Source organism: Eublepharis macularius, chromosome 2 (genome assembly GCF_028583425.1).
Source record: "Eublepharis macularius isolate TG4126 chromosome 2, MPM_Emac_v1.0, whole genome shotgun sequence".
Classification (NCBI taxonomy): domain Eukaryota; kingdom Metazoa; phylum Chordata; class Lepidosauria; order Squamata; family Eublepharidae; genus Eublepharis; species Eublepharis macularius.
Window position 1 is genome coordinate 69,084,088 of NC_072791.1, and position 19,758 is coordinate 69,103,845.

General features: G+C 39.6%; 1 protein-coding gene across 2 annotated transcripts in view; it reads right to left on the bottom strand.

Annotated features, from left to right (window-relative positions):
* VPS39 (VPS39 subunit of HOPS complex) overlaps window positions 1-19,758 on the bottom strand; it is a 31,289-nt gene that overhangs the window by 2,770 nt on the left and 8,761 nt on the right. For both annotated transcript variants that reach the window (XM_054971437.1, XM_054971436.1), the window contains 20 exons: window positions 19,585-19,679; window positions 18,794-18,892; window positions 17,696-17,788; window positions 16,774-16,957; window positions 16,242-16,362; window positions 15,742-15,862; window positions 12,969-13,098; window positions 11,002-11,144; window positions 10,386-10,529; window positions 8,425-8,566; window positions 7,767-7,853; window positions 7,013-7,086; window positions 5,500-5,598; window positions 5,077-5,194; window positions 4,625-4,753; window positions 3,668-3,770; window positions 2,730-2,775; window positions 1,130-1,279; window positions 699-833; window positions 404-495 (listed from right to left, as the gene is read on the bottom strand). In XM_054971437.1, the coding sequence (XP_054827412.1) occupies window positions 404-495; window positions 699-833; window positions 1,130-1,279; window positions 2,730-2,775; window positions 3,668-3,770; window positions 4,625-4,753; window positions 5,077-5,194; window positions 5,500-5,598; window positions 7,013-7,086; window positions 7,767-7,853; window positions 8,425-8,566; window positions 10,386-10,529; window positions 11,002-11,144; window positions 12,969-13,098; window positions 15,742-15,862; window positions 16,242-16,362; window positions 16,774-16,957; window positions 17,696-17,788; window positions 18,794-18,892; window positions 19,585-19,679 (2,305 nt within the window). The remainder of the gene's footprint in view (window positions 1-403; window positions 496-698; window positions 834-1,129; window positions 1,280-2,729; window positions 2,776-3,667; window positions 3,771-4,624; window positions 4,754-5,076; window positions 5,195-5,499; window positions 5,599-7,012; window positions 7,087-7,766; window positions 7,854-8,424; window positions 8,567-10,385; window positions 10,530-11,001; window positions 11,145-12,968; window positions 13,099-15,741; window positions 15,863-16,241; window positions 16,363-16,773; window positions 16,958-17,695; window positions 17,789-18,793; window positions 18,893-19,584; window positions 19,680-19,758) is intronic.

A 19,758-nucleotide genomic window follows, 5' to 3' on the forward strand; every position in this document is an offset into this window, starting at 1 on the left:
AATGGTGTACAAACAGTCCATGTGACAGGGGCAGAAAAGAAACAATAATAATAACAACAACAACATTTGATTTATATACCGCCCTTCAGGACAACTTAATGCCCACTCAGAGTGGTTTATAAAGCATGTCTTTATTATCCCCACAACAAACACCCTGTGAGGTGGGTGGGGTTGAGAGAGCTCCAGAGAACTGTGACTAGACCAAGGTCAACCAGCTGGCTTCAAGTGGAGAAGTGGGGAATCAAACCCGGCTCTCCAGATAAGTCTCACGCTCTTAACCACTACACCAAACTGGCTCACTAACAAAACTAATCAGGGACAAGAGAAATATAAAGAATGGAATGAAAGGGGTCACAATGATAACACAAAAATAAACATGCTCTTGTGATCCTATTTCACATACCTATTTCCAATCTTCTTTTTACATACACTGCAAACCTTTTCCTCTGTGATTATACATTTTACTTGCTGGTGTACAATCCGTTCCTCCTGTATCTATGGAAAACAAAAAAATAATGAGTTGAAGGCAGCAATTAAGTAGACGCACCTAAATGTCACATATTGTAAGTTAATGTGATTTTTTGCTATTACAAATGGCCAGCGATTTCTCCTCTCTGGAGGCATGCCTCAGACATACCTCAAGTATTTGTTTTAAATCTCCCCTTTGATAATTATGAATGAAAAAGATGAATGCATACTCTCAGGAATTCAGCATGGAGAAGGTTCTTAAGTACTTGATTGAATCGCTTCTTCTGTGCATTTTCTTCAAGGACCTTTTCCAGGAAGATTCGGATCTCACTAATTTGAGTGTTGGCTGGGAGGAGGTTTATTGCCTAGAGACACAATAGAAAGAAAACTAGCATGATACTTGGTACTCAAGCTTTTCCAATAGTCCTCCTGCTCCTCTCGTCTTTCATTTTTGCGATTCCGCAGTATGGCCTCAAGTAGAGGAAAAACTTCCTGCAAAGTTTTATGCTCATGGAGCAATGTCACATACTAGAAACAGATTATCTTCTGTGAAGTGCTTGCGGAAGGAGAAAGGCTATTTCACATACAGAAATTTGTTTCTTCATGCAGAAGCATCACAACCTGTGTACCACCCACATCACTATTCTAAAAATATCCTTACTTTGGTAGTGTCCAACTTGCTGTGATGAAGCTCCAAAACCTGCAATGCAGCCTGGAGATTAGCTTGAGGCTCCAGAAGTTCCATCTTGATTGGTCCTAAACAATGAACACTAGGTGGTGAGAGGTACATCCGGAGTAGAGACAAGTATACCTGTATGATACAAAACAAACCGCTGATGAAAATCTCTGTAGTATAATGGAATGGTTCTGGAGGATGCATTTATAAATGGAATAGGAGTCTATTCCAGTGTTTATTGCATGTTTATCTTGCTCTTACTACACTGTCTTCTACTTTTTTTAATCCTTTCTCACATTGTTTATGTTATGTCTTATCTTATACTGGGGTTTTTTTGCATTATCTTCTAATTTTGCAGTCCTAGTCCTATTGCATTATAAACTGGATGTCTTATACTGTCTGACTGCATTGATTTTATATTTTGTAATCTGCCTCAAGTGTCAGTGAGCCGGCAGTTTATGAATAAATTAAATAATAAAATGTCTTGGCAGTGAGCATGCCAGCTGATAACTGAGGGAAGCCCATTTCACCTTGCAACAGTAACAACTCTCATTCTTGTTAAAATTCAAGGGTGGTCACATGGCATTTGTCACAGACATGCTATGATAAACAAACTCTCACTATCCAGTCCAGGATTTAGAAGCCTTCCAATATGCTTGTGCAGTTCCTAATGGTTTCTACAGATTCAGTGGACTGAACTGATCCATGTCTGTAAAACGAAAAAGCTAGTAGACGGGCTACCTCTTCAATGGAAGAAGTCAAGCCATTCCAGGCAGTGTGGGCATCAGAGCTCCTATACACAGAGCAATCACAGGCCCTTGCTGTGGAGTTAACAGAACTTCAGCTGTTAAATTACATCACTCCCCAAGTTTTAAAAGCTTTAGTGTCAATTTGTCTGTAGCACCAACAACACTGAAAAGAACAAAAACCAACCAACCTATAAGATTTCCTGGCTGCCACATCCTAAAAATCTGCTTTTATCAGAATGTGCTCATGCATGAAAACTCTGTTTTCCAATAACTTTTCTTGCCTTTAATGCAACTGTTAAATTTGGCACAAATTATAGCCTCCAGTATGCCAATTAAAGAAAAAATTAAGTATTCCTAGCCTTAGATTTCCACAATTTTGTTTCCTGTGTTCCAGAACATGGCTCTATGTCAGTCTGTACATCTGTGAACACTGACCCAGGCCAAATATTTAACCTTGTTTGCAAAGCAATCTTGAAAGTAGAATCCATCAAGTATAATCTTCAGGACTGATCATACAAAATTGGGGAGGAAATGGATCTTGACAGACCAGCAAAAAATGTAATGAGACAAGCCAATTCATGGAGGTAGATGAGAAGAGTTTGTTGCTGTGTATACAAAATAATTTATATAATAGAGAAGCAATATATTCATGGCTCATTTCTAAGTTACTTACCAGATTCAAATCTTGCAATCTCATTTGTTCATAACATAAACCTTCTTTGTTTCAAGCACCACTAATACAATTTGTTTAACATTACAAAACTGGACAACTAAGAAAAACATGTTTTATAAAATATACAGCATTAATTTCGAGATGATTGAAATAAAATACTCACATCTTTGTTGCCATCTTTGTTTCTATCATAGTGTTTGTGACAGTAACTGAAACAGTATCAACAGGAAATTCAGAGTGGTCAAAACCCATCATGTGACAGAGTTACTTGTTCAGACATATCAGCTAACAATTACCAGAGAATACTGAACAGCATTTGAATGTACTTTCCATTTTGCAGAATGAGAGCAAAAACATGGCAACTGATGACCATGAATCAAATACAGAATAAGCTATCTTTACCTTTTTAGGGGATCATCATCTGTGTATCAATCAATACACTTGCTAATTTCTGCTTATTTTATTAGCTCTTGCCAAAGTGCTTTATTTCTACCCACTACCTACTAGAGCTTCCTTTCTAATTATAATGATCTGATATAGGTTTTTCACTCTGACCTGGACAGTCCAGGCAAGCCTGATGTTTTCAGATCTTGGATGCTAAGCAGGGTCAGACTTGGTTAGTAATTGGATGGGAGACCTCCAAAGAAGACAGAGGCAGACAACTGCAAATCACCTCTGTTAGTCTCTTGCCTTAAAAAACCTCAGCAAGGGTTGTTGTAAGTCAGGTATGACTTGACAGCACTCTTTATCACCAATATAGGTTTTTACTCCAAAACAAACGGAGAAATCACAAGATTAACATTAAAGTGGTCTTCAAGAAACCAAGTCAAATAATGTTTTACTGGCAACAGGTGTCCAGCATAAATCTGAGAAATTAGCCATTAATGCAGGTATCTGCTTAAAGTCCAATATTTTACTGTATCCGGAGGGAAAGGTACAAGACAGTGCAACATTTAAACTATGGTAATGTCAGCTGCACAGAAAGCCAAGCTAAGGTGGAAACTATGCAACTTGAGATTGTAGCTTACATATATATAAAACCTCCTATCCAGGCAATTAAGAAACACTGACTGAAGCAGCACATCAAAAACAACAACATACTTTTCAGCCATTTTGGTATCCTTCAAGATGTGCACATATATAAAGAGTGCCTGTTCATGATTTCCCATCCGCCCCAGCAGCAATGCACGTTCTTCTAGAAGGCCTGAGAGTAAGAGAACAAAATAGCAGTTACTAAACTCAATGGCAACATCACCTGGCAAAATGAGACTATGAGACTAGGTCATGAAAATTAATGAGAAGGCAGCAGAAACTAAGCAGCAGAGAATGAGGAGAAATACTTGTCTTGGGAGAAGTCATGTTCCTGTAATGTAAGCCATTACATTACAGGAACAGCCTCAACAGCAAATTCTGACTATTTTAGAGCAGCAGCAACATTTGTTTATTTTACTGTATGCCATTTTTCAGTCATATATACTCTTCATTCCAACAAACAGGCATCTTGGATATTGAGCTTAGAATAAAGGAAGCTATTGTACCCCATTGTATGTCTTTCACTGAATAGTTGTTCATTATTGTACCTTACTCCATAAATGTTCTAGCTGTTGATTAAATTATATTTTCACTTGCACTGTATAATCCACCACCTCAATGAGAAAGGTGGACTGTAAATAAATAAATCATCATCATCTTCTGTAGTTACAGGAGACATATCTACAAATGGCTGTTGCATACAGAAGCAACTCTTCTGCCACAGGCCAGCAGAGACATGAAAGAGAATCTTCTCTCATCAATTATACTTGTATAGTTCATTCTGTATTCACTGCAATAAACACAGCATAGTGGTTAAGTGGTTGGGGTGAGAATCAACACTCTGCTGGTTCAAATCCCACTAATGCCATAAGCTCAGCAGGTGGTCTTGAGTAAGCCACTCCTCTCGGTCCCAGGGATAATAATACATTGACTTTGTTCTAATCTGTCTAGCGCAGTTATTATTATAAACTCAGCAGTTTGAGGCCCAGCACAAAAAGACTTCAACGTTACTTGATCACCTCTTACCATCAAAGGGAAAGTCACTGATGAGTTGCTCAGCATCATAACAACTGGAAGTTTCAAGAAAAAAAAGAAGTTTTTGCCGGTACTCTCCTAGTTCTCCTTCCTCCTCTCCAGCTGGCACTGGTGTTTTATCTATAAGGCAAGAAGAACAGCATCTGTTAACAACTTCAAAATACAAGGCAAAATTAAGTTATCCATACAGTCTATTCCTATTAGATGTGATAGGATACAGGATCATTTCTCTGTCTGAATGACAGTAAGACATTTCTGATCATTTTATATGAAAAAGACCAATGGCAACATCGAATAAGAAACAAAACGTGTTACACAGAACTAGCTGTCAGGAATCTACAAACCCACCCTTCCCGAAATATGCCTTGTCTACAACCTCCCTTTTAAATGGTTTGGTATGAGGTCCATCATATTTTTTTATGTTGAAGTAGACCATGCATTACCTGGAGGAAAAGTGGTGAGATATGCCTTCATTAAGCCTTGCACTTTCTCACAATAAAGTTGAATAAGGCAATTGTGGAATTCTGAACCAGCTTCTTCCCAGATATGGATTATATGTTCCTGTGAATACATAGACATATCTGATGTATGGGAGTTGATTGTAGAAGACATATTTCTACATAATTATGTAGAAGACAATTTTTAAAATGACAATGATCAAGACAAACCATTTTATATCCCTTCATTTAAGATAGAAACTCCCCCCAAAATAATGATTAAAAACATCTCACAGATTAGCCCCTAATATATTATAGATTATTTTTAAATTTATTAATACAATTCATTTATCTTTAGAAATCCATGAGGTTTGATGTGCAAGAACTACTTATCAGACCAAAGCACATTGATACAATCTGTGTTCTTACCAAGTAAGGAATAGCCAAGCTTTTAAAGTTCTCTCGCAGGAAGTTAAGAACCCTTTCACGGGGGAGCGACTCCACCTCAGGAAGGTCTTCTGTAAATATCTGCCAGACAGAAGTCGTAGGTTGATATGTACACATCTATAATCAAAGGTTTTAATTCACGAGTCCGTAAATGATGCACAGCAGCTCCTCAAAGGATCCTCAGACAGCACACTATACAGTAGGACAGCTGCAATCCTGTGCAAAATACTGTTTTCAAAATATTTTGCACAGGGTATGTTCTAGATGATTTTTATGTTTACTGTTTGGTCCTTCTAGTATAGAACATGCAATCCACTGATACATATTTTAAGCCAACCAATGAGACTTCCCTATAAGTCTAGCTACATTACTGCTTCCAGAGCAAACTCTACAGAGCACAACATAAGGTCAGAGATTGCTAGTGGTGATCCTTTTCTCCTTTCTACTCTCTCCACCCCCAGCAAGTTTTTCTCTATTAAAAAAAAATGCATGGTTTAGTCCTCAAAATGTGTCCTGTGGCATCTTAACGGCTAACAAGCTTTTGTGAGCCAGAGCCTTTAAAAGGTACCACTATAATGATTTTGACAGCAACAGATTACTAACATGGCTATCCTCTCTGGACTGTTGCTAGCAATCACCTAACCAGTGAACAATGGAGATTTGATGCAGCCCATGCCAACTTCACTTTCTCAAGACACAGAACTACTTGAGCTAGGTTACTCTTATGGAACTCAAAAACTCTTTTAAAGAAGGCAAGTGAGGTCAAGCAAAACAGGCTTTCAAGAAGATAAACGAAAAGCACATGGCAAGGACTGCAGAGATGTTGCATCAAATGCTGTTGTGCAAATTCGCTACATGCACAACAGAGGCACGCAACACAATGCTAAGGATATCTTCCAATCAACAGATAAGAAGAAACCCTCACAGTAAGTACAGTGTTTTGTCCAACCTATTTTGCAGCTTTCCAACATGGCTTAAGTATGGTAGGTTTGGGGGGAGGTTTATGTGGCAGCAGGGTGGAAATGGTCCCAGATGCATGAAGAGCTACTGCACATGAATGGCTTGCATTGTAGGAACAGCTGCCATTTAGATCAATGTAAAGTAGCTTCCATGTCAGGCTCATAACATTTATTTACTTAGTTATACCCCACTCTTGTTATCAAGGAGGAACCAAAGTGGCTTACATCATTCCCCCCCCTCCTCCTTTTTATCAATCTTCTGAGGCAGGGTGAGCAGACACTGCATGACTGGTCCATGGTCACCAAGCAATCTTGCACAGCAAATGGCGGATTTGAACCCAGGTCTGACAATCTAACCACTACATCACACCTCCAGAGTGTTTACTCTTAACATAGTTCAAGAACTGGATTGTGAGCTGACCGAGGCAAAATACTACCACAGCTCACTTAGTTGCATTTGCTTTGCTTTCAGAATAGAAAATGGACAAACCTTAAATTTTTTTGCCTCCTTTTGAAATGTTAGCAAGTGTACTTACTTTCAATCCATCTTCAGGAAAGTCTCTAAGCACCCAAACAGAATAAGCAAATATTAAATGCAAGTTCTCTGTGCCTGAAACAAGAAAGAAAGCAGATGCAGCTTTTCAAGGACATGCCCAATGAATAGAACAAGGTGCGCGCGACAGTTTGGCACACCCCTGTATACATTCCATATAAACACTAGCTTTTTGACTGGGTAAGCTTCAGAGCATACTAAAAATGCTCCAATGAACTGAGCTTGGAAACATGTAGACAAAGGGCCAATTTTTATTCAAAGCTCTAAAGGATCTTAGCTCAAGAGCACCTTACAAAGTGCCTTCTGCCATACAAGCGTCATCTCCTTACTGAGGGGTTCATGCTACTAAGGGTATTCTGGGTAGCAGCAGAAGGGAGGGTAGTAGAGGAATTCATCCTCCATGGATGGGATGCCTTCCACAAGCAGAGCTTTTCTGTGGAATCCTGGGGAATTTCTGCATGCACTCCTTCCATGTCTTTCAGAATTTTCTGAACCCAATGAAAACATTCACTTTTCTTACGTTCTGGCTGAGTTGATGGCTGCATCTGCTGTTTTATTCAACAATGTGAAAACCAGATATAGTTTCTTATTTTATGAGACTGATTAACCTGAATATTATTACCAACAGTATTTTAAGTTAGTTTTAACTGTTTTGTGAGCTGCCTTGAGGGACTTTTGTTTGGCTGAAAAGCAGAAATAAGATTTAAAATTAAGTTACTCTTCTTAATTGCACTCACCCAAATGCTGCAAATACTGTACTGTCCTCTCATGGCCCTTCAAAGGTGAGTTAGCTTTCTTTGACTGATCCACTAGCACCTGCAAAGCTTTAGCAAAACAGAAGAAAGCACAATGGAGATCATCCCTTATGTTAAGCAGTTTCCTGACTTTTCTCAAGACAAACGTTTATTAATCAACACAAAACAAAAATTACTTAACCACCAGCAAACTACAGGGAGTCAGTTTTCCTCTGCACTAAAGCACAATCCATTTGATCAGGAATGTCCACATTAAATTAAAAAATTTTCTCTGGCGTGCCGTGAAGGCCTATGGAGCTTGAGAACTGAAGGATGCTCCACGAAGTACAAGTACCATCTCCACCCTACCCCCAAAAGCAGTTCTAGACCTTTATAACCCAGCCTTCTTGTTCTTATCAACATTAGTTTTGTGATGAAGCAAAAGCTGACATGGAGGTGGAAAATTCTGCCAATTCTCCCTTCATGCTGTAGCACTCCACACCACATCCCATGTGGGTAAAGAGCACCTTGACCTTCAGGGGTCAGGGAGGGGAAGAGGGGCAGCAGAGGAGACTGCAAAGGGAAAGGCAGCAAAGATCACTTTTGTGAACTTGCTCCCATATATAGAAGGCTTGGGCCCAAACCACTCCCCCCCACTAACCTTTGTCATGCAGACCTTTCTTCTCATACAGGATTATCAGTTCGCTGTATTTGTGGGCTTTCTTGAGCACAAGCTCACTTTCCTCAATATGGCAATGATTGTTCTCCAGGCGCAGCAGTGGTGCCACTAGGGCTACGTTGGTCTGCCAGAAGAGAGGAGTAATTTAAGGAAATCAAAAAGTTTATTATGTACCCCAAAGACACCAAACTGCAAATCAAGAAAAGGAAGATATTTACTTCAGCAAGTACTATCTAGGACATTTAATATAAAACCTTTTACTAAGCATTTCGCACAGGGTGTTATAAGTAAGGAACTGTTCAAAGCTTGCCATCCATTTCATTCCAACACTTTGGAGGGAGGTATCTATAGTTTTAAAGAATATCCCTCCTGCTTTTTTTCTTTTAAATGCAGCATCTCTTCCTTCTCTACCCAACTTTTTATCTGCAACATCCAAGCAACCAATCCACAGGCTCTCCACTTTGACCTGGTCTTATTGTTTAACCAAAAATCATTACAAAAGTAAATGATAAAACAAAAACAGAGCTGAAAATAAAATGATAGAGTCCAAGTAACCAATCATCAAGATTCGATATGAACAACTACAAATTTACCCTATATCAGGGTGATAGAAAAGGGTCCTATGACAAGCCAAAATGGTTAGGCTGCAGATCATGAGACCCGGATGGTCAAAAGCCATGTAAGGTAGTGGCTGGAGTAAGGAGGGGAGTTGGGTCAGACTGAGTGAAAAAACTGGTTGGATCCACTGCATTATTTCTACTCTGAAATGTAAACTCAGTACTCACTAAAAATCCTGGTGCAACTAAAAATCAAGCAGAACATAGGTTGCTTGTTTGGTAAATGTCTTTTGTCGGAAACTCCTGCCCGGCTACTTATTGATAGCCAGTTGAACTGAGTGGTAATTACCTCCATATGAGCAGTAGAAAACTGCAATGGCATACTGTGGCAGCAGTGCTGCAGCTGCCTCTGCAGTAAGAGCCAAAGGAGCACCATGCACAGCGTGCACACTCAAAATACTATTCCCCACGCCACAGGAAAACCACAGAACCCAGATCCAGGAACAACACTGCGGTGCCATCGTCATCTCTGCTTGATCTGCCCCTAAGATGTGGGAACTTAACATTTATAAAGGTTTATTATAAAATAAACTGCAAAGCATTGGTGTCTACTTCCAATTCAAATCAACGAGCGAAATGGTATTTCAAAATAGTATTCCAGCATAAAGTGGAACAGAGCCTACTTCCAAAGAGTCTGATAAAGTGTTCACTATCTATATGCTTGAATAAAATTTTGTTAATTTTTAAGGCGCCACAAGGCTCCTGTTTATTTTTTGCTGCAACAGACCAACAAGGCCACCACTTTGGAATTATCTTTGATTAGGGACATCTAAAATGAGATCTCAAGGAGGTATGAGTGAGCCTGACTTCCTCTTGGCATAGAGGTGACCAAAAGTTAGCTAGCTTACTTCTCTCTCTCTCTCTCCCCCCCCCCACCTCCCTCACATACAAACATACATTATAGGATGTCTGTCTGCTTTTCAATTATTATTATTCTGTAAAAGCGCTGCATCTGTTCATTCATTGCCTTATTAATTAAAAAGGAAACTTTAAGTGCAAATTCTCTGGAGATATGGAAAGAAGAAGTTGTTTCTTGTTGACATCATGAAAGGATCAGTTAAATCTGCAACGTGCAAAGCTAGTTTCTTCTTCAAATTGGAATTGGGTTTCCTTCCCTTTCCCTATGACCAGGAAATACACATTTGGATCAACCATAAAGACAGCTCATCCAGAGCAACCTTAACTGTTCGGTCTTCCACCTTCATCTCCGTAAACTCACAGAGGGCCTTAAACTCAACTGAAATCTTTCACACTATTCCTAATCCCCCAAAGCACAAAATGCCTGATATGTCACAGGGGCCCATCTTTCAGAAACAGAGCACTCACATGGAGGTAGCATTTCAACAGGGTTGTGTCGATGATCTGCAGCAGTTTCTTCTTGGATTTGATGGTGGGGATGCCATCCATGAGGGGAGAAGTGCTGGACTGATGGTCTGAGTCATTCAGTTTCTTTACCAACTGATTTCTTTTCTGAGGAAATTAAGAGTCAGAGTCAAGAGCAGCAAATGCCAAACCTCTCCTATATCGACCCAGTTGCTATTACAGCCTTGTAACTCAAATGCATTTGCTTATTCCTTTCTCATTCTCCTGGCTTCTCCCATTTCTTTCTATTGATTTCTGAGCCTTGCCCTCTCCCCTCCCCTTTTATTATCTCTTCCCAGGGACAAATTTGGATTATGAGCTCCTTGGGGGAAGAGATATGTCTTTTGTACAAACACCAACAGCAGACAAGCAAACAGATGGCATAGCAATCATGAGTGATTTTTTAAAAAGCATGTTAGCTATTCGTGTGAATATTCTAACACCTCAGAGACTGAAGCTACTGGCTCACCTAATATTTTAAAAGAAATTCCATGAGGTAGTAAGGCACAGTCTCCTTGCTAGCCTATGATATATTGTTCACACAGAGCAGGATTGTCCACAATGGGTGTTAAATTCTTACCTGAGTTAAATAGTCTATAAGTGCCAAATGTGCTTTCTCCAGTTCCGCTGGAGAGAGAACGGGCACAGGATTGGGATATTGGAGCTGTTTCTTGTAATCACTTGGCAACAGTTCAGGATAGAGACCGATCACATGGGTGGGATCTAAACAAAATACACAATTGTTGACCCAATACTTTTAAATTAAAACTTAAAACAAGAGCAGGTTTGGCACACAGTTCACTTTGCAAGGGTTTCTGACATACACCATAAATAACTTAAGACCCTTTAAGTTTCTGAATTCATTTACAGAAGCTCAATACGACCACAGTTCCAATTACAAAAAAACAGAAACTATGTCATACTCCACTAATTAAACTTATGCTCCACAGAGAATAGTTAGGTTGGTAGCCATGCTGGTCTGCAGCAGAACAGCAGAGTTTCTGTCCACTGGCACCTTAGAGACCAACAAGATTTTCAGTGTGTAAACTTTCAAAAGTCAGAGCTCCCTTCTTCAGACACAAGAAGGGATGGAGATCTTAGAGCCTTATATCTCAGAGCCAAGCTACAAGTGACACCTTACACAGGTTGGACACTTGTCAGCTTCCCTCAAGTTTTGATTGGAAATGTAGGCATCTTGGTTTTACAGCTTGGCTCTCCATTACAGCTGCAAGACTAGGATGCCTACATTTCCCATCAAAACTTGAGGGAAGCTGACAAGTGTCCAACCTGTGTCAGACGTCACTTGTAGCTTGGCTCTCAACCAAAGGAGAGTGGAGTTTTACAAGGGAGAGCACCAGGATGTAAACATACAATGCAGCTGATTAGAGCTGAAATTAGCATCTGTAATATAAGAATCCTCTCTGTTCAGGCCCCAGGAACTTTGAAACAGAAGCTGGTCAAGACAGACTTCTCTCCACTTGTTCCCTGTTCCCAGCCCTTGGATTGCACACTTCTGACAGGATGTTCAGACCTTTTAACCCTCCCTGTCCTAAGTGGGAAGGTTAAACTTTGAAACTGGGAGTAGATCACTACGTGTACCTTTCTCCAATCTAATTAATGTGAACCCACTCACTATATCCAAAATGCCATCTATCTTGCCCCTTCCTGGCAGATGGGCAAATGGTCATTCCCCATCTTACTTGTCTCCACAAAGGAAATTCACCTCCTCCAAGACTGCAATTTGAGAATTTTATAGTTCTGCTCTCAGAGAAAGAATGTTTTTCTCTGAGCTCAGGGTCTTCCAGAGTATAAATTAAGTAATTCTGCATCTCTCTATCCTAACAATGATAGGACTGTCCTATCTTTAACTGGAACTTCAGTCATCTCCTGTCTATAATGGTGACCAGGTTCATGACCACTGAGCTTCAGCAAAGCCACAGGATCTGGTGTTCTTTGACAAGCCAGCAGTTCCAGAGCATTTACACTTATACTTTACCAGGCCAGCAATTTCACTTTTTAAACTTCAATGTGAAAGAGTCCCTGAATTCTAAGAGCTCCCTTTACATACAAGTTAAGCATCAGACTTCAAAGTTACCATCAGGGCTCATTTCGAGAGGGAACACACAGGAATGCAGTTCTGGCAGTTCCCCAAAGAGGTCACATGTCAGGTGGCCCCACCCACCCGACTCTCGGCCATTTTGGGCCCGTTTCGGCCTGGATTGGGGCCGAAACGGCCTGACAGGTGGTGGATCACTCTCCTGCTCATCAGAGGCCCAATCCTGACCATTTTCAGCCCCTTTTTGCCATTTGGGGCCCAATTTTGGCCCTGAATGGCCAGGATCGGGTCCAAAACAGCCAGAATAGGTGATGTCAGGGGTGTGGCATATGCAAATCAGTTATACTAATGACACACTTCCGGTGATGGCAAGAGGCGAGGCATATGCTATTGAGTTATGCTAATGAGTTCCTCCAGCTCTTTTTCTACAAAATGACCCCTGGTTACCATCATCTCCCATACCCACCCTCCTTCAAGTCCAAATAAGTTACCTGTCCCAAGCTTAGCAAAGACCTGCATAGATTCATCAAAACGTTTTTGGCAGAAGAGATTGAAGGCATAGAGATTCTTAATATGATGGATCTGTTGTCGTTTTTCGTTATCCGAGTCGTCTTTCATATCCTAACAAGTATAAAGATAGGAAAAATATTTTGCTCAAATGGAAATATTTATTAGAGAATTTTTAAATAAAAATAAGGTAGCCTGATTTTATTAACTCAGAGAATGAGATAAAAGAATGTCATTATATATGGTTCCTGAAAGCAGCATGTTATTTTGTATGCATCAACCAGAACTAGTATAAAAGCAGACAGGGGAGCCAATAATAGAAAGGGAAGTCTGTCTTGTGATCATAAGACAAAGCTGCTGTAGCACAGTGAATAAGTGGCTGGACTGCAAATCAGCACTCTGTTGGTTCAAATCCCACTACTGCCATGAGCTCAGCAGGTGGCTTTGGGTAAGCCACTCTTCTCAGCCTCAGCTGTATTGTGAGGATAACAATAACACTGACTTTGTTCACTGCTCTAAGTGGGGCACTAATCTATCTGGAAGAGTGGTATATAAGCACAGTTATTATTATTATTCTCGTTAAGGCATTAAGCACAACTATGACAGAAGCAGCTGAAGTCTGATCAACATATATCTTTGTCTAGAGAATCACCTTCCCTTATAGACATGAACAAGAAAAGCAGACAAACATTCAAAAGCAATGTTTAGTACAACTGTGAAGGTTACATGCTATAGTAACTTCACAGTACAAAGAAGAAATACTGACATGGCTCTTATACAAAGGAATCAAAATAAATGGTTTACAGAGTACATTTGTGGAACCCCCAAATATCACTAATTTGAAATAAAATTAAGAGCTCTTGCTGCTTTATACACAATGCTTAAACATTATATCTTATTTTTGTATCCTGCATAAGTTACAGTAGAGAGTGTATCTATCACCTCAACTTAATATCCAATCTTTACTGTATTTCTGTACTTTTAATTTGCACTGTCCAGGGACATACAATATTTATTCAAATGCAAGACTAGATTTTTTTTCAGATATGCCATAAAAAAAAGAAGGGGCTATCTTACATTTGCATACAGTTATGTCCAGTAATATTTTTGTGTATATAATACTGGAGGGAAGTCATCCTCTCTTTAGGGTCATCTTTCCTTTTGGATAAATATGGAACATCACTAATTGGGCCCTGACTGATGATGTATAATATTCCAAAGAAGTTCAGATTTTACTGGACCAAACATGCTTCTAGACAAGAAATAGTTTCAAGCACCAGAAAATTCTTTTACAGGGATAACAGCTGCAAAAATTCCAAGCTTTGCTATTCTACATAAGCAGTCAAAACACAGCTATTATCAGAACTGTACATATTATAGCCAGCTGTAAAGGTCAAATCTGAATGCTGTTTACATGCTGTTGCAAACACTTTACTTTTATTAAAAAGTCCAGTAGCACCTTTAAGACTAAGCAAATTTATTGAGGCATAAGCTTTCGAGAACCACAGCTCTCTTCATCAAATGCATCTGACGAGGAGAGCTTTGGTTCTTGAAAGTTTATACCTCAATAAAGTTGGTTAGTCTTAAAGGTGCTACTGGACTTTTTACTATTCTGCAACTACAGACTAACATGGCTAACTCCTCCGGATCTATTTACTTTTACATGATCCTCTCTCTCCCAGGCTTAACTACAGTTATTTGTTAAGTCAACAGAGATGTTAACTGTGGTTAAGGCTAAGCAAGGATCTGACTTAACCCAGGATATGAAACCCTATTCAAAACATAACATCAAAACTGCATTAAACAGGAAGCCTGATTAGCAGTAACCATTGTTAACACTGTTGCTGAAGTAGCAATTAACCATGATTAAGCCTGCAGTCAAGGCTTGGGTCAAGTAATCTTGGGGCTTGGCCTTGAGAGTTTAACCTTAAGCAACTGGCAACATCATGTTTAAACTGGTCCAAATGCTTTTGTTTTTTAGTAACAACAGCTTCATTACTTCTCAGCTCATAGTGAATGAATCACAAACAACAGTTATCTGGGTAATGCTAAAAATATATACGCTAGTGTAAAAGTAACCAATGTAAGTTACCAATTGTGTCTTGGCTGTTAGGGATTCAGAGCATTAAATCTGGAAAAGTGGCAACTGATAATGTCACTTTGAACATAAGCTTTGCATAGACCAATGTTGTAGAGGATCTGAGTAGCCATAGAGAATAGCCATAATCTCTCCTCTTTCTGCAAAATAAACTTTATATAAAACAGGATTGCGCCACAATTCTGAGATTAGACCATAAAGAACAATGCATGCTACAAATGCAGTAATAGTATCTAGAACCAAATAGTCAAAGTCATGATGATAATAATAACATTCCATTTATATAATGCCCTTTAGGACAACTTAAAGCCACACTCAGAGCAGTTTACAAAGTGTGTTGTTATTATCCCCACAACAATCACCTTGTGAGATGGATGGGGCTGAGAGAGCTCCTAGAAACTGTGACTGACCCAAGGTAACCCAGCCGGCTTCAAGGGGAGGAGTGGGGAACCAAACCCGGTTCTTCAGATTAGAGTCCTGCAACTCTTAACCATTACACCAAACTGGCTCTAGATTTACATGACACCTAATGGATCAAATGACAGAGGATTTAAAGTAATGGGTTCCGCAATAATGGTTAGAAGAAGATTTTATCTAATTATAGTTTACAGAGGTAAACAAACAATACAGACACAGATTGTCTCCAACCCACCACTTACTGCCAACTGCAGGGCCAATTCAAATTGCTTATCTTGGAGAAGCTGCTGGATCTGGGTTGCAATGGAAACTGGAATAAGTCGCCAAACAAAATGATTGCTTGCCACGTACACAATATTTGTTCTAAGGGAAAAAAAGAAAAGACCAGTTATTTATTTATTTTTAAATTTATTTTATTTTAATTACACCCTACTTTTCTCCCCAATGGGGCCTAATGTGGCTTATATAATTCCCCTCTCCTCCATTTTATCCTCACTACAACCCTGTGAGGTAGATTAGGCTGAGAATGTGTGACTGGCCCAAGGTTGTCCAGTTAGCTTCCATGGCAAAGTGGGGATTCGAACCTGGTTCTCCTAGATCCTAGTCCAACACTGGGTCATGGAATGAAAGATGTTTGCTTCCCAAACATTTTAAAAATTAGTAAGTCAAACACTGATGATTCAGTATAGAAATGCACACATAACCACAAGTTCATAAACATAAAAAGAAAAAACATTCATACCCTCCTGAAGTAATGAAGCGTGGCTTCTGCAGCTCAATGCTCTGTACCAGGAGACGGGGCTCATAAGTACGGATCTCTACATACCTTGGCAGCACTGCCACAATATATGGAGGTTGATGCTCTGATTTAGAAATGGAACAGTCAGCAACAGTATATGGCACTAGATCAATGTTCCCCAAATCTATGTTCAGAAATAGTAAGTTGCTTCTATGAAAATTGCCTTAGCCTTTGCTCTGCTTATTGCTTTATACTTTTGTGCTTTTTGATTGTGCACTAAAACCACTTTACTAAAATAGCTTTATGTCCACCGTAACTTAAAGGAAAACCAAAGCCCAAAACATGAATTTAAACTACACTACTTGTAATGGAAGGGAAGGCCAGCCACATTTTCATATTGTCTATCAAACAGAACAGTGAGAAGTAAACTCCAACATCTGTCAAGCCAATTACGTTTACTTGACTCATATGAGATGGCTATTGGAAAGGGCAGTTGTCATTGACTTAAATGAAAATAAAAGAACTAGGTAGTTACCCATGGCTATTGGGATATCAGTCCAGTTCAAGGCGCATTTCTGTGTACAAATCCCTTCTTCATTTAGCACAACAGTTAGATCATCTTGGCCTACAGCAACTTTGCCACCTGCCAAAGGAGCTACCAGTGGCTCAAGCTGCTTTCCTGTGGGGAAGAGTTCTTTGATAGAACCCTTTCCATCCACCTGCGAGAAGAAAAATCAAAATCAATCATACCAAGTAAACAAATCACCATCACTAATTGGTTGTCAAAACTAAAAAAAATGTGTGTCTTTATCCCCAATAACTCATGCACCAAGATAACTTGGCTACAGCATTTAGAAGTTAAAAGTTAAAGTGAGGCTCTGCATTCAGAAGAAGTATGCCACCAAATACCAGCTGCTGTATGGCAACAGCATTCTTGCCTGCTGGTGGACTTCCCAGGGGTTTCTGGTTGGCCATTGCAGGATGCTGATCTAGTAGGGCTTGTCTGATGTTCTTATGACTAAAAAACTGCAGATCTGATACCTATGTGCTTTCTGAAAACATCCAGTCATAAATAACTTACAAAGGCTATAATAAAGCCATCATACTGAACTGCACGCCCTGACCTGGACAGCCCAGGTGAGCCTAATCTTGTCAGATCTCAGAAGATATGCAGGCTCATCCTTGGTTAGTAATTGGATGGGAGGCCTCCAACAAAGGCCAGGCAGGAAATGGCAAACCACCTCTGTCAGTCTCTTGCCTTGAAAACCCCACCGGGGATCGCCATAAGTCGACTCTGACTTGCGGGCATTCTCCTCCACCACCAGTTAACTGCATATCAATAATTCATACCTTAGCCATCCATTCCACTCCCATCTCCACTGAGTTCTCAGAAAAGAGTAACAACATTCCAAAAAAAGTAACATTTCATTTTCTTTAGTCCAAAATCATCTTCTTACCCTTATTATATAGTAGTCCCGCTTAAAACCCACACAGATGGAATTTTTACACCATGCCATTGACTTGGGTACATCTGGCACACTGAAGTCTCCCTGTACAGCAAAGAGAGAAAAAGACTACTTAGTGATACAACTCAGTGTGGCAGCTTGTCATATATATTCTAAACATGCAAATGGCAGCATGCCTCACTCACAATCATCTTTCCCAAAGCAAAACTGATAACAGAAATTAAACACTTTTCAGAACTACTCTTCTGAGATCTACTCTTTAAACAAAAACATGAACACTTAAGATCCTCAAGCCATTTTTTAATGCTTTCTTACAGGGCCAACTCTAACCTTTTCTCCCTCTCCATAGATGAAATACATTTGTAGCAACAGGTGAAAAACATTACATGGGAAGGCAAAATCCATATGAATCTTGCAGGAAACAAATCATGAGAAAGAGACTAGATGGCTCTCTCTCTTTCCATGTAAAAGATACACAAGACATTTATAGAAGAGTGATACCTTGCAGTCTCATAACAAATTACTAGAATGTGGTTAGCCTGTCTTGGAGAAGTAGAATTTAAAAAAAGCTCCGCTTCCCCCAGGTGTCTTTTTTTAATGTGTATATGGAGTATTTATAGCAATGCTGCTACATCTATTCCTAGTTCTCAATATGATGACTGGAACACTGGCTCCATAAGGCTTGCCTGAAAATTTTGTTTTCAATGGATAGATAGAACACAAACTTGGAGACAAAGCAGAGTTGTTGAAGTCCACATCTTTCTGTGGAGAATAACCTACTTCCAAAGAAACCTACCTGGCATATTAAGATCTTCCTTGGAGGCCCTTATTTCTCCACTAATTTCTCCGTCAGTGGCCAAATAAATCAACCCAACAGAGTTCAGTTCCCCAGATCTGACTGGAGATTCACATATGGGATCCAGCGAAACTGGATTATGCCAGATGGGAATAAATCCAGCTATAAAGCTGCATCATGAATTCCAGATTGCACACTCTTAAAACAGAAGCTAAGAGTAAGTAGCATTAAGAACTAAGTAACAAAGAAAAGTTTCTTCTTATGTCAAGGGTGGTACTTAGGACTAAACGCACCTGCAGTTCATGGAACTCTCTATCTTTCCAATAATATAGCTGTAGCTTCTTTTTCACTGCCACACACATCCTCAGGACTTCTTCCCCTGTATCAGAGTGCTGTGAAAATAAAAAGGAAAGCTGGCTGTATTCAGAGTCAAAATTCTATAAACACAGCACCCCAAATCCCCAAATTCTGGGATCTTCATATTATATTACTTTTCCAACTTTATTTGACTTTTAGCATTCAGCATTTTCAGAAATTGGAAAAAAAAATTGCAAGGACTGGAACAGTAGAAAGACAAGACCAGCAGCAGTGCTTCTTTCAGCTCTGCACTGTTCCTACAGAGCACATACCAAAAACCCATAAAGAACAAGAAATAAACAAAAAGACAACCTAAGGCCTGTCTGGCAGGCTTTTCTGACCTCATCAACTGGCAGCCAACTGGCATCCCCAGAAGACCTACAAATAATCCAAGAAATACCAGGTGGGCCACAGAACACAGTCAGGAATGCAAATGAGCCAAATGATTAGGCTGCACTCACAAAATTTTAATTGTGGTATGGTCTTTTTTTCCAGCCCAGGATAGATTCAACCACCCTGGGCAAGCAGTAGGTGTAGCATTCATTGTAAAACCTCTTCCCTTAGTCTGACTTCGGATGTAATTAACGATCTACAGATGTAATTAACAATCAACATCTTTTCATCAAATCAGCCTTCTTTTTCATTTTAATTTCACATGACCAAGTTCTCACACATGCCTCCATTCAACATAGGAAAAGATATGCTCAGGTCCTGTTCTTGTACTTGCCTGCAGGTCACAGGTGAAGAGAGTTGCTCCCTTAGCCTTGGAAACTGCTGTGATCTGTTGAAATGTCAACAGGTCATGAACATAAATGCTGTTTTCTGTTTGGGAAAAGACAGCAAAATTATTCTTCTACCATAAAAGAATTAAGTTAAAATTCCACCATCTTTCTCAAACCGC